Below are 14,210 nucleotides of genomic sequence, written 5' to 3' on the forward strand. Positions count from 1 at the left end.
GACCTCCAAGGTCATGGAGTCCAACCTTTGACTAATCCCCACCTTGTCAGCCAAACCAGAGCACAGAGTGCCACATCCACTCGTTCCTTGAACAATTCCAGGGATGGTGTGGGTGTCCAGTCCCAAGTAGGACGTACCTGCCACCGCAATAAATGACCTTAAAAATTGTTATTCTATGCAGGGATTATTTTTTTTTAAATTCTTCTTAATTTTTCTTTTCTGCCACAAGCTATTTGGAAGATTGATCTTTAATTAGCTTGGGAGTTGTCCACAGGAGTTTCTGCAGAGCAGGGCAGAAGGTGTTTAATTTTTTTTGCGATGCATTTTTCACACATTTGATTGTTTCAAGGGTTTTTGTTGCTTTTTTTTTTTCTTTAAAGCTATTTTGTGACAGCCAGTCACCTTGGATTTCTTTTTCTTGTGAAAAGACTTCATTACTGTTCTGATGTGATTGTCCTCTAAGGAGCTTATCCTGTAACTTTTTTAAATCCTTAAAATGAAACCAGGACAAGGCTCTCTCTGGTCGCTTCACTTCTCTTTCCTTCCAAACATGTTTTAGCTTCTCCATGCCTACGTTTTGAGCCAGTTGAATGAGCCAGGTATGATCTGTAACACTAGAATTTTCATACCACTTTGAGGGAATTATTTTGAAAGGTTTGTATTTGTTCTTTTTTTTTTTTTTAATTTCTTTTTATTATTGATTATCACCCCTGTTCATGGTATCATGAGATCACAGTATCATGGAATCATTAAGGTTGGAAAAGACCTTTAAGATCATCGTCATCAGCCCAACACCACCACCATGTTCACCATTAATCCATGTCCTGAAGTGCCATATCCAAGTATTTTTTGAACACTTCCAGGGATAGTGACTCCACCACTTCCCTGGGCAGCCTGTTTCAATGCTTTACAACCCTTTCTGCGAATTTTTTTCCCCTGATATCCAATTTAAACCTGGCACAACTTGAGGCTGTTTCCTCTCAGTCTGTCCCTGTAGATATCCAACTACCTTCTAGTCCTAGGTAAGTTTCTAGTCCTTGTATCCGTAAAAAAGATCTTTAAGGATACAAAGCTAAAGTTTCAGCTTTCAAATGGGGGAAAATAAGCACAATAAGAGATGGGGCTGGGTGTGTTCATCACAACTTTTGTTTGGTCTTTGGTTGCTGTGAACGTTCAGTTTCAGCTCTCCCAACACACAAACACAGGGGACTTCTTTTGAAATAGTCACATTTATTTTCAAATGAACCACTGATCAGGTGGTGTGGGCATCAGGAGATCTTTGCTCTAGCAGATCTTTGTCCTGCTGCCAGTACGGTAGTGTTTCTATCAAAACACCATTATGGATAACTTTAAGATAAATATGCATTTTTCACTTGTAGGAAGCTCTCTTTGAGCCAAACACATCTGCAAAATGAAATACTCTTAAAAAAAAAAAGGTTTGACCATTAAAAAGAAGAGAGAAACAGCAAAAATATAAAACCTTTCCCTAAAAAAAACCAGCACTTGTCCATCCACAGGTGAGGACATTGTGATCTGGGATTGAAGATGAGGAAGGCAAAAGGCTGGAGATGAGCACAGAGGGCCTCCCCTGCCCATCTCTCCCCCTTTCCCACCCTACTACTTGCACGACTCCTCCCCTCCTACAGACTCAGCTCCCGGCCTCTCTTCACTCCAAAGTCAAAGTGGAGGCAAGGAACTAGGATTACTTGACTGTTTTCTTCTCACTGCAACTTTCAGAGCATTTCTGCTGCTCGCATGCTCGTTCCTTTTAACTGTCTCATCCCAACAACCCTCATCACTCAGGGACTCATCAAATTCCTTCCAGGACTCTCCTGTACCACTTGACTTTGACCCTTCCTTCTCCTCTCCAAGGGGGGCTCTAGCACCGTGGGGAAATATTTTATAGGCCCTTTTCCCTGGGGAATGTTAACTGAGTCCACTGGGACCTGCTTTCTGCCTGGTAAGGGAGGTGTAACAGCGAAAAGATGGGGAAAAACATGAAGAAGGAATTGAAACTTCCATTTGTCCTGTCTACAGAGACAGGAATAACTCATTGCTCTGTTTTCCTCAGCCTCTCCCAGCTCCTTCCAGGCTCCAGATCCCTCCTCTAATCACCTTGAGAGCATCTTCAAATTCCCACAGTGTTTCAGGATCGTTCCCCCGTTTCCCATCTAAGTAAAAAAGTCCCAATCACAGATGCAATGTCCTACACAGCATCCAGACACCACATCCCTGACAAACATCACCTCTCTCCCCCCCATCCCTCCTTGCCCCAGACTCCCCCCATGGAAAAATGACAAATCCCTACATCTTTGTGAGACGCAAGACGTTGAGGCGCACGGGGAGGAATGTGGCACCGGAGGCGTACTGGATCTCCCGGAGAACCCCTTCCCACTTCTTCTGCTCCTCATCATACCTGGGGAGAGACAGAGTTACAGTGAGGAAGGTGTCTCCTCTCCCTCCTTTCAGCTGCTCTCCACAGTGGTGGGAGCCCCGGTGCAGGGTGTGACACCCCACAGGTATTATTTGGCCGCAGGAATCTTGTGGGGGCTGCGTGGGGACTTTCAGCCCTGGTTTGTATATGCCAGGCTGGGAATGTGGATGTCAGCACCTGGTCTCACAGGGAAGAGGGTATTTTTTTCATTTGGAAATGTTTTGGTGGCACCAAGATGGAACATCCACTGTGAAGGACAGCGGGTTCCTGCTGAGGGTGCTGCAGCACCGATGTGAGGGACAGGAGCAGCTAATGCTGTGTGAGCAGCTGTCACAGAGTGCTTCCTGCCCTCTTCTCTGCTCACATGTAACACTATCTGCTTCCCAGCCAGGACTATCTGCTCCCCAGCCCCAGCACTGGCTGTTCCCAGGGAGAGGATGCATCACACAGATGCTGCTCCACACCAAAGGGGAGGCTGGAACCACCTCCAGGCGAAATGTCAACTCAGCAACAAAGCCAAAGGAAGAGTTTTCCCTGGTGAGTTGCTGTTTGAGGCTGGGAGAGATCACTGAGCTCCCCAGCGTGCCCTCCAGCACAGCACAGGGCAAACTCCCCACCCAGAGACCCCGCGCTGAGCCTGCAGCTTTGTGCTGGGGTCACAACCTCTGTCTCACACTGACGGCACCCAGAAAGACAGAAACCGTCTGTTCCATCACTAACGTCCCTCCCATGCTCCCTTGGACAGCCCTGGGGAAGACCATCACCTCCAAACATCGTTGAGCTCCGTTGGCACCAGCTCTCCCGACTCCGTCTCCACCGTGGCGAACCCTCCGAGCAGGTAGAGCACCCCAGACAGGCTGACCAGGCTGACGGAGCTGCGCTCCTGGGGGAACTCTGTGAACGTGTCCCACCTGCCACATCAGGAGAGGGGACATGTCAGAGCAGCCTGGCTACCCCCACAAATCAGGAATCAGCAACTGAGTTCACAGGTTAACTTGTGCAGGTCTGCGTGGGATGGGATCGTACCCTGGCTGGTTTTAGGGACAGCTGTTTCCATCATCACGGTTCAGCTTCATTGTGCATTGAGCACATGGCCTGTGAAGCACATTGGGCATGGAGCAGAATGTCCCAGTGCTGGGAGAATGTCCCAGTGCTGCAAGAGCCACCCAAAATCAGAGAGTTTATTGCGTTGGGTGAAGCTGCCAGGAGGAAGCTACAGCCCTGCAGGGATGGCACCAGTTGGTGAAACCACTTTAAAGATGAGCCTGAGATGATCCACAGCCCAACCACAGCGACACTGGTGATGCCCAGCTCTCTGAGGAATCCTAGACCCTGGTTTGGTTTGGAGGGGACCTCAAAGATTATCTATTTCCAGCTCCCCTGCCATGACACACAGACTGGAGGAACTGCAATCAGCAGTCACAGGCAGACTCCAGAACAGCTTTAAGTTGGTCAATGTACACCTGCAGCTGCTCCTGGTGTAACCACACCCCGAGGTGTGCTCAGGACCTACTTGTTGGTGGCAATGTCATAGACTTCCACCGAGCTGGTCAAGCCGGAGTCGGTCACACCGGCGGCCACGTAGATTTTGTCCTTGTGCACGGTGGCCCCGAACAAGGAGCGGGCAGTTTTCATGGGAGCCATGTCCTTCCACTCAAACTTGGATGGGTTGTAGACACACATCTTCTTCAGGCACTTCCTGGAGAAAGGTGAGAGGGGAAAAGGAGCGTCAATCGCCCGCCAAGGGGTGGGTTTTGCCCTGCAGGAGTTTTGGGGTGTCTGCTGGAAAGAACGTGGGGTCTCTAGAGAGGGTTTTGCTCCACATCAGCACAAATGGAGGACACTTGGGGTGTCCATGCCTGGAGTCATCACTCGTGTGTGTAACATATCCCCTCCTACTGTGCCCACTTTGGGTGGGAGTCCTGAAAGATCCACACGTGCTCACAACCCTGGATATGGGTCCGTGTAGCCAAGAGCCCCTCAGGAGCTCACACACAGCCATTCAGACAGTGTTCCAGTGCTCCTGATCCACCCTGATGCTGTGAAATATCATCAGTAACGTCCCTGTCCCCAGACTGGTGGAGTGAGGGGTGAGTAGAGGCACGTTCACACCTTTCAGACCACAATCCTTCCTATTTGTCCCGAATTATGGCATATTTGCCCTGCAAATGGTCACACTCGCGCCCTGCAATGCTACCCAAGAGGGGTTTCTCCTGCTTGAGCCTGTCTCCTGCAGGAGGGCAGGATGTGGGGCAGGCTGGGTGAGGTTTCACACTCCTGTTGCAAATAGACCTCTGGATTTGACTGCTGGGACCACTCTGCTCCACAGGTCCAAGAGAGGAGACCTTTAATGTGAAGGGGTTTCTTGCTCTCCAGTGAGACATTTTTATTTTTTTTTGTGAGCAAAGAGGATCTTAGATCATAAAAAAAGTTTAAATTGGAAGGATCTTTAAAGCTCATCTCATTCCAACCCCCCAGCCATGGGGAGGGACACCTCCCACCAGACCAGGTTTGCTTAAAGCACCACCCAGCCTGGCCAGGGATGGGGCAATACATTCCCTCTCCTGCCAGGACACTGCCATCTCCCTGATGTCCCTGTGGGGCTTGTGAAGGCCTGCAGGCAGGCACAGAGGTGAGCTGGGAGTGAAGGATCCACATCTCACACCCCCCCACACCCTCCTTAACCCATGTTGGGGAGGTACCAACTCATGCTCTGCACTCCCACTCCTTCGGGAGGTGAATCCTTGAATTCCTCTTGCTTTTTTGACTTACTTGTCACTTCCTTTGCCCCCGATGACATAGACAAGGTCCTTGTGTGACACCACAGCATGGCCATAGACCGCGTAGGGGAGGGGATCAGCTTCACCCCACTTGAAGGACCTGGATCAGAGAAAGGTGGGAGGCAAAGGGATTTGTGGCTTGCTGGGTGACACTACAGCACTACAGTGGCACTTTCACCACTCAGATGTGAGCACAGCTCCTGACTCAGCCTCAAAAATATGAGGTTTCCATAGAATCATGGAATATCCTGAGCTGGAAGGGACCCACACAAAGATCGTCGAGTCTGACTTCTGGCTCTGCACAGAACAACCCCAAAAAAACACATCATGAGATAGAATTCAATGAGATAAGGCTCATCCAGTAAATTTTGTGGTCCTGGGAAAAAAAAAAAAGGAAATAAAATATGCAGAATATTTATGGTAATTATTGTTTTCTGCTGTATTCCCTCCTCTTGAGCTTTGTGGACACACATCTCCACTTTTCCCAGGACCTCACCTCATTTACAAGCATTACCAGCTGCATGATGGAAAAAATTTAAAACCAAGTCCATCCCTAAACCATGTCCCCAAGTGACACATCACCATGCTTTTTAAAACCCTCCAGGGATGGTGACTCCACCACTGCCCTGGGCAGCCTGTTCCAGTGCCTGGCTGCTATTTTAGTGCAGAAATTTTCCTTAATATCCGATCTAAACCTCCCCTGGTGCAACTTGAGGCCATTTGCTGTCATAGTGTCGCTTGTTCCCTGGGAGCAGAGCCCGACCCTCACCTGGCTCCCCCCTCCTGTCAGGGATCTGTGCAGAGCAAGAAGGTCCATCCTGAACCTCCTTTTCTCCAGTCTAGACACCCTCAGCCCCCTCAGCTGCTCGTCATCAGACCTGTGCTCCAGACCCTTCCCCAGCTCCGTTCCCTTCTCTGGACATGCTCCAGCACCTCAATCTTTCTTGTCACGAAGGACCCAAAACTGAACACAAGATTTGAAGTGCCTCAGCAGTGCCCAGCACAGGGGGACAATCACTTCCCTGGCCCCGCTGCCACACCATTCCTGATACAGCCCAGGATGCCACTGGCCTTTTTGCCCACCTTTTGGGCACACATGGGCTCATGTTCAGCTGCTGCCAATCAAAACAATGTCAGAATAATATCAACCAAAGAATACTAGAGATAAAGTGGTGCTGATCACATCTCCACCAGCTTCAAATGGATATTCAAACCACCCCCTGAGCACTTAGCAGGGGCAGACACACACTTTCCCAGAGCCTGCAGGGGCTTTCTGTGAGAATGCCCCTTTCTGTGGGAATGAAACTGGCTTCAAACCTCTGCCTAAAAAACAGAGTTAGGAGCACACACATCTAAATATAGATGAAATAAAGACTTGTTGACACCTCCTACTCCTCCTGTTGGGGCAGGCTTTGGATGTTTCTGTCTCCTGAGAGCAGAACAGGACGGTGCCTTTTAATAAAGCTCATGACCCAGCGTGGATTAGAGCCCATTGTCCAAAAATAAGCGGATATTAAACCTGACATCAATCAGGTTGAGCCGTTCAGTGCCACATCTGAACATTTTAAAAACCAACTTTCCCGTTCAAACCACTCCTGGTGAGATCCCAGAGAATGCCACTGAACCTTCAAGAGCAGAGGGAAAAACTCCTCCTGTACAGGCTTCACACGAGCATCTACTGATATCACTCCCTGATATCATAACATCCCCATTAAAGCTTCCATCTCCAGGAGGTTCAATCACAACAAGAGGAGCAGCTGGAGTGTGACAGCTCCAGGCCCCAGGGCACAGCTCAAGACAGTCCCAGTGGTCCCAGTATTGAGATAAAGAGTTCAAGCCCTGCCTCCAAAACCTTTTGACCCTTGGAGACCTGGAGTCATTTTTCAGGCAGCTGCTTCACCTTCTCCTCCACACCCCCTCCCTCCCTGCCCGTGGGCACTCACAGCCGGTCGTAGCACAGCACAGAGTCCAGGGTCTTCTCCCCCTCCTTCAGTTCTTTCCCTCCGACCACAAAAATGGAGTTTTCCGCCTCTCCCAGGCCGAAGAGGCAGCGAGGGGAGGGCAGGGGGGGCATCCCCAGCCAGTCTGCGTCCAGATGGTCGTACTGGAAGGGAACATATGGCCATTAGTGTGTGATCACCCAGCCCCTCTGCTTAGCAAAAGCCAGGGGCCACAGGCTGAGGGCAAAGTCCATCCCCAGGGGCTGCTTGGTCACCCCATGGTACAGTGTGCCTGTGCCCTTCCACCTGGGGCAGGATGGGAGACCTTGGAGCAAACCCAAGTCTTGTACCACGTGATATATGTTTTTATGGCAAGAGACGGGCCAGCATGAACTTGTTCTGCTCTATTTACCAAAGCCTTGACTTTATAGAATCACAGAATCATCAAGGTTGGAAAAGACCTCTGAGGCCACAGAGTCCAACCTGTGACCCACCCACCTCTGACCACCTACAGTGTGTCAGAGCCATCTGATAGATGAGAGAGCTGGTCCATACAGTGCTGCTGGATCAGCTCACCAGATCCTTGGACATCTGCAGATCATTGCCTCACCCCCCACCAGAAAAAAAAAATATGAAAGGGCTCTCTGAGTGCTGTGGTTTGATGGGAACCGTAAACTGGGGCAGAAATTTTTAATGCAGCTTGGTAGCAGAGGAGGCAGGGATGTCTTGCAGCCAAATCTGTGGGACTCTGCAAGATGAAGCTGTGATGCTGCACTGCCTGGAGTGCTGTTTGCTGTGGGCTCAGGCCAAAGAGCTTCAGCCTGATGGGTTGGCTCCAAAGCTTGGCCTCAGCTGGGTGCCTGTGGTTTTTGGTCTCCTTTGAAGCTGTTGTCCACATTTGTGTTATTTATAGTGCAAACCCGAGCAGCTCAGCCATCAGGATAGTTCCTCCTTCTTGATGGGCTCAGCATTGTTTACAACTCATAAATCTCGGAAATGACAAAGAAAGGACACCCTTTTCAATCTGAGATGTCAATGGAATCGTTTTGCTCCTGCCAAAATCTGCAAGGCCCCTGGGATTTATCAGCATTTTTATATTTTGGTGCCTGTCCTTAAATCTAAACTATCCCTGAACTGGCAGTCCTGGCTTCAGGGGGAGGAATGTGAAACTGGGGAGGATAGAAACAGTCAGAAGGTGTAGGGAGCTGCTACACAGTGGTTCAAGGGTTTGTACCTGTCTACATCTGTCATTTCAGCTGAAAAATAGGCTCAAAAGACCCTTACACAGGAACCATGAACTACATAACGACACTGATGCAATAAATGACACCTTTGCAAACTGGTGGCACTCTCCAAGCCCAGGACTCTCCCAAGAACCGATGCCACAGTGAGGTGTGAAGGGACCACTGTCCCCTTCTTGTGTGGAAGGAGCTAAAAATGCCCCCATGATGCCCAAAGCCTCTGCCACTGAGTCAGTGGTAAACTGGGAGCTGAATGTAGAAATCCTGCTGTTGGCAGCTTAGAACCACAGAGTACTTCGGGTTGAATGGACTTCCAAGGGTCTTTCATCCAGCCCCCATGTTCAAGCAGGCTCAGTTTTGGGGTTAGAGTGGGATTCACCAGGGATTTTTGCTATCAAATATGAAGTGTTTCCAAGGATGTTGCCCCACTGGAAGTGTCTAAGGCCAGGTTGGATGGAGCTCAGAGCAACCTGGGCTAGTGGAATGTGTCCCTGCCCATGGCAAGGGGGTTGGAACTGGATGATCTTTGAGATCCCTTCAAACCCAGACCATTCTATGATTCTATGGAGATTCTGTGACCTCTCTGGACCCTGCTCCAGTACCACTCCACCCCCCTTGGGAAGATTTTTCCTCACAGCAAGCTGATATTTCACTTCCTGCGCCCAGTGGCCATTGCCTCTTGTCCCACCTTTGTGCAAATCCAAGGAGAGTATGGAACACTCCTCCGTGTCTCCCCAAAATTGGGAGCTGCAGACACCAGTGAGATCTTCCCTCCCCCTTCTCCAGGATCATCACACAAGGCTCAGCCTCTTCTTCTGCCTCCTGCTCTGCAGCCCTGCTCATCTTGGTGGCCTCTGCTGACCCATTCCAGTACCTCAGTGTCTCCTGCATGCTGGAGAGCCCCACACTGGACACAGCAGCCAGATGTGGCCTCACAAGTGCGTGACTGAAGGGAAAGAAAAAATCCCTTCCCTTGAGCTGCTTGTTTCAGTTGTGCTGAAATAACCCAGGACAAGGTGGACCTTCACTGCTCCAAGGAACTACCTTGCCTGGGCAGCAACCAGACTGGTGGAACATTGATCTTTAGGCACAGGTTTGGGCTGAATACAAAGCAACCCATCTACCTTTTCTGCACAGATGGAGTTGGTCACACCTCTGTCATCATCCATTGCCCAGTGTGAAGGGCTGTGCCTCAAACAGCACATCCCTGGCACTCCCACAGCCTTCCCACTCCATCCTGCTTTCTAGGGATGGGAGTTCTTCCTGCTGGCTTCTTATTTCACAGGCTTCACTCAGCTCCAGCTTATTTCACAGCCTCCTGACCCTCTCCAGGTGAGGACAAGCCTGTCCCTGCACACATGATGAAGATGGACAGACCTATCCATGCAACAAGGCAAGGGAGGGATCAAGGCTGGATGTCTCAGCTTGGGAACTACCCTCATTTTACCCTTTCTGCCTGGACATGTTATTTTTTTTCCCAAAAGATGTGAGCCATGGAGAAGAAAGGAAGGATTTCTGGGTATGGGAGGAAGAGCAGAGGATTTCCTGGATTCTTCAGGGTCAACAGGAAGGGTGCCTTGAGTTTGCTGTCTACAGGGAAAGTGCTCTTGGGTCACAGCCCAGGCTGGGGCTCAGGTTGCCTGTACACAGCTCAGTCCAGTCACAGCTTTGGTCACTGTTGAACTGGAACAGCCACTTTCCTTGTGGATTATCCCAAAAGATGTCACACTGTGGTTTCCCCCTCACAGGATGGAAATGACCAAGGTGCAGAGAGAGCTGGAACAAACCCACCCCCAGGGGCAAGAGCAGCACTAGAAATGGGGCACATGTTGGCAGGCAGGGGCACAGCCTGTGTGCCTGAGGTGTTTGCTCCATGGCTGTATCTGCTGCTGCTCTTGTTTTCTGGCACCTGGTAGAATCACTCTTGGGTTTCCCAGGGGTTTCATCACCAGAGAATGCAAGGGATACAAAGCAGAACACAGACCTTGTGCCACTAACCTTCTACTCCATGTGCCCCATGGTAAGCAGGGCTGGACCAAATTCTCTGCTCTAAACAGTGCCCTATTCAGGATTTGGATCATGAAAGTTTGTCCCTGTTACCTGCTCCTTCAACCCTCCTTCCTCTACTACCCGAAGCACCCCTCAGTGGGATCTGCCTTAAAAACACAGGGAGAGGAATCTCTAGTAAAGCAACTCAGGTGCTTCTCCTTCGCTTAAAACTTTCATTCTAACATCACGTGACAAGGAATATTACTGACAACACAGAAAAGCTGGTGGTGTTCCAAAGTGGTCCAAGAAACAACAGAAAGATAAAAGGTAGTACCTGTAGGAAGTAGGAACTCATGGGATCCTCCTTGCTGTCCTCGTTGTAGTACAGTCCTCCAACAATGAAGATCTGATTCTCTCTGGTCACCAGACTGACGTGGTTCTTTGGGATTTGAGTGGACAGGGAGGCAAAATAGCACTCGTTGGCATTGGGATCATAGGCCACTGCCCCACTGTCGCTCACCATGAAAATAAGGTCCTGGAGGAACATCCCAAAGCGCATGGTGTCATTTAAGATCCCAGGGAGAGCGTCCTCCTCCGTGTCTTCCTCCTCATCTACTGCTCCGTTGACAACGTTATCCTTCGCTTGATTTTCACTGGTTTTCTTCACTTTCTTCTTCTTCACCACAGTGAATTTGCCTTTCTGGGCATCCTTCACCATCTGCAGCTTCTTGAGGAGCTCGGGGCTGGACTTCACCACGTTGTGCTTCTCCACGTGGTCCCTGATGTAGTCGTTGGGCATGAGGCGGAAGCGGATGCTCTCGAAGACGACAGGCAGGGCCTTCTGCCGGCTCTCGCAGTCCTTGGTCCCCACCCACTTCATCACCACTTCAAAGACGGTCTCCTCTTTCTCCACGTTGAGGGAGTCGCTGGAGATGATGGCGATGAGCTCGTCGGGGGAGAGCTGGTAGAACTCCTCGTCGCGGGAGACCAGCGCGAAGCGGTCGCAGATGAAATCCCGAGCGGCCACGGCCAGCCGGGCACAGTCCAGCATCAGCCCCAGCCGGAAGATGGCCAGGCAGTTGCTGAGGCACAGCCTCTTCTGCAGGAAGGACACGCACACGGTGAAGATGGAGGGGATCTGGAACATGTTGGCCACGGAGAAGATGTCCTGCACGTTCTGCTCCGTGATCTCCAGCTCCGAGGTGTAGATGTAGTGGAGGATCTTGCCCATGACGTCCGGATCGACGTCTTCCAAACTTATCTCCCTCTTCTTGCTCTCTTCCATGTCCGAGAGGAACATGGCTCGGAAATACGGGCTGCAGGCTGCCAGCACCAGCCGGTGGCAGGGAAACTCCTTCCCTTTGACTTTCAAGACACAGTCCAGAAACTTATTGTGGTCCAACATGTCTTTGAGCCCATCCTGGAGAAGAGTTTGCTGGTAGAGACGCAATTCTTCCACTTGATCAAGAGGCAAACCCATGGCGAGGAGCGGCCGCTCGTCCTTTCCCCCGGTCCTTCTTTTACAGAGATATATTTATGGATATATCTGAGCCCCTGGGAAAGAAACTTGCTCAAAGCAGGGCTCTCAGCCTCCCTTGCTTCCAGACCGATGGCACACCGGGAATGCAAAGCTCTTGCTACTACTGCAGCTGTCTGTGTACTTCAGCTTCCAGGGCAGGGCTTTATATATAGACCCGGCGCTGCAGAGCTTAAGGAATCCATACTGCAGCATGTGTAAGCCGATCACCCTTTAATATGACACATAGGACGAGGAGGAAGGGAGGGGGGCCTGGGGGAACAGCTGTAATTCCAGCCCCAGTAATTCAGGAAGGGTCTGTCAGCTCGTGAGTCACCGCGGGGGGAGTGGGAGCTGTCGGGGGACGCGCGCGAGACCCGTCCCGCGCTTGGGGAACGGCCTCGGGGTGAATCAAACACCCAGATCTGCCCTCTGGGTCACGGATGGCAGCGCTGAGACTTTCTCCCGACAGCTCTAAAGGGGCTGCTCCCAAACTGCCAAACCTTTGGCTGCGTGCTAAAAATAGACCGTGAAGTCAAAGCTGGAAAGATGCGCTAAGGGAGCGTCTTATGTGGGCTTTGTGGCATCCCCAGCTCCAGCCAGCTCCCTCCCAGGGATGCTTTGCTGCACGGGTTTGTCCTTTATTCTCCTCTAGAGTCACTTTTCAGGAGTCTGGAAGGGGGTGGAAAATGGAGATAGGGCTGTTTGTTTACAGCTCTGTATGGGATACGAGGCCTATGCTGGAAGTTACTTAAAAAGTCTCACTAAAGAAGGAGATTTGAGGACTGTGGGAGAGGGATGATTCTCTTTCCCTGCAGCAGGTGGTGGAGTCCCCATCCCTGGAGGTGTTTAAGGAAAGACTGGATGTGGCACTTAGTGCTATGGTCTGGTTGACATGGTGGTGTTCAGTCACGGGTTGGACTTGACTATCTCGGAGGTCTTTTCCAACCTAATTGATTCTGTGATTCTGTAATACATGCATGGGCCCTGATGGCACAGTCTCTGGGCACTTTACCATCAATAAATTCCTCTTTTCCACATCTTGGTGACAGAGTGTCTGAGGCAGAAGAGAAGTAAAGGAAATGCAACAAGGGGCTTCAGCTCACGGATTAACACATCTAAATGCGAGTACCTTCTAGTAAATTGAGGGTCTCCTGCTGAGATCTTCTGATTCAACACACCCATGATGAAGTCTAGAGCAACAGCAGTTCAATCTGAGCTGATGAACCAGAGCTGATGATCCAGAGCTGAGTCGTCAACCTGAGCTGATGATCCAGAACAGCTGAGTTCTCCAGCAGGTCTTGTGTCCTTCTTGCACGTCTATGGAGGTCTAGGAAGCCCCACGGGTCCCCAGATGGCCACTCCAGCTCCATCTCTTCCCATGGAGCTCACAAAGAAGCAAATTATTTTTAGCACAAATGGGCAAGCAGAGCAGCTCTAATTATTTATACCTATAGTAAAACTTGTACATGAATCTGTTTTATCTTTTACTGTGGATCCTCCAGGCGGGCTGACACTCAGTGATGGCACAGATTTAATTAATGATTTAATTAAGCCTATGCAGAGATATTAGCCACTATTCTTGGTGTATTTAAAGCCACATAACCCCTTACCCTGGCAGGGATGTATTTATAAAAATTGCCTGATGATCATCTGCATAAGCAGGAAGAGGGAGGGAGCTATACTGGTATGAAGCCCTTTTGTACTGGTGTGGTTCCAGCACCATCTGGGAGGTACCAATATAGCAGGAAAATAATCACAAGCTGTTTTCAGAGCTCACATCATAAGATCTTCTGCTGTGCTGCTCATCTGTGACGGGATCAAACACCGAGGGCAGATCTTTGAACTGGGTTGAACTTCAGAAATCTTTCTCTGCTCCCTTGGCATCTGGGGCTGGACACCCCAACCCTCCCCTCTGCCCTCCCTCTGCATTAGCTCTGCTCTATCCCAAGTTTAATCCTGTGTTGTTGTGCTACCAGCTGGGATTTCCACCACCCCCCTCCCTCTGCCTTTAATCTCCCTTGAGCCCCGGGTTGTTTTCCTTTTTACTGTGCTGCCACCTGACTTTTGCCTCCGTGTTCTGTGCATCACAAGGTGCTGCTGCTAAAATGCAGCTACAGCCCATCCCTTCCCAGAGGAGCTCTGACCCATTAGTGGGTCTCTGGCATCTCTCAGGTTCATGGTTCACCCAGGGAAAGGGCACTGTGCTGATCCCAAACCTGCTCTGGGGTCTCCGCTGGTTTCAGTGACTTTGCACAGCAGCTGGACCAGCTCCAAGGCTTGGGGAAGCAGCCCAAGCACTGTGTCCCC

General features: G+C 50.4%; 1 protein-coding gene across 1 annotated transcript; it reads right to left on the minus strand.

The window, feature by feature from the left end:
* Nucleotides 1-1,210: 1,210 nt before the first annotated feature.
* On the minus strand, nt 1,211-12,130 carry KLHL40 (kelch like family member 40). The gene is made up of 6 exons (XM_008922393.4): nt 10,719-12,130; nt 7,158-7,318; nt 5,207-5,314; nt 3,948-4,133; nt 3,199-3,345; nt 1,211-2,416 (listed from the first exon to the last, which is right to left on the minus strand). The coding sequence occupies exons 1-6, from the start codon at nt 11,862-11,864 to the stop codon at nt 2,305-2,307; spliced, it is 1,860 nt and encodes a 619-aa protein (XP_008920641.2). The 5' UTR covers nt 11,865-12,130; the 3' UTR covers nt 1,211-2,304.
* Nucleotides 12,131-14,210: the final 2,080 nt, after the last annotated feature.

Source organism: Manacus vitellinus, unplaced genomic scaffold (assembly GCF_001715985.3).
Source record: "Manacus vitellinus isolate BGI_N305 unplaced genomic scaffold, ASM171598v3 scaffold_12_pilon, whole genome shotgun sequence".
Classification (NCBI taxonomy): domain Eukaryota; kingdom Metazoa; phylum Chordata; class Aves; order Passeriformes; family Pipridae; genus Manacus; species Manacus vitellinus.

Bases quoted from the DNA above. Each gene is read 5' to 3' on its own strand.
- KLHL40 (XM_008922393.4), bottom strand. From the start codon at position 11,864: ATGGGTTTGCCTCTTGATCAAGTGGAAGAATTGCGTCTCTACCAGCAA. The intron at 4,134-5,206 runs GTAAGTCAAAAA...ACCTTTCTCCAG, and splicing joins GGGGGCAAAGGAAGTGACAA to GAAGTGCCTGAAGAAGATGT. The intron at 3,346-3,947 runs GTAGGTCCTGAG...CTGATGTGGCAG, and splicing joins TATGACATTGCCACCAACAA to GTGGGACACGTTCACAGAGT.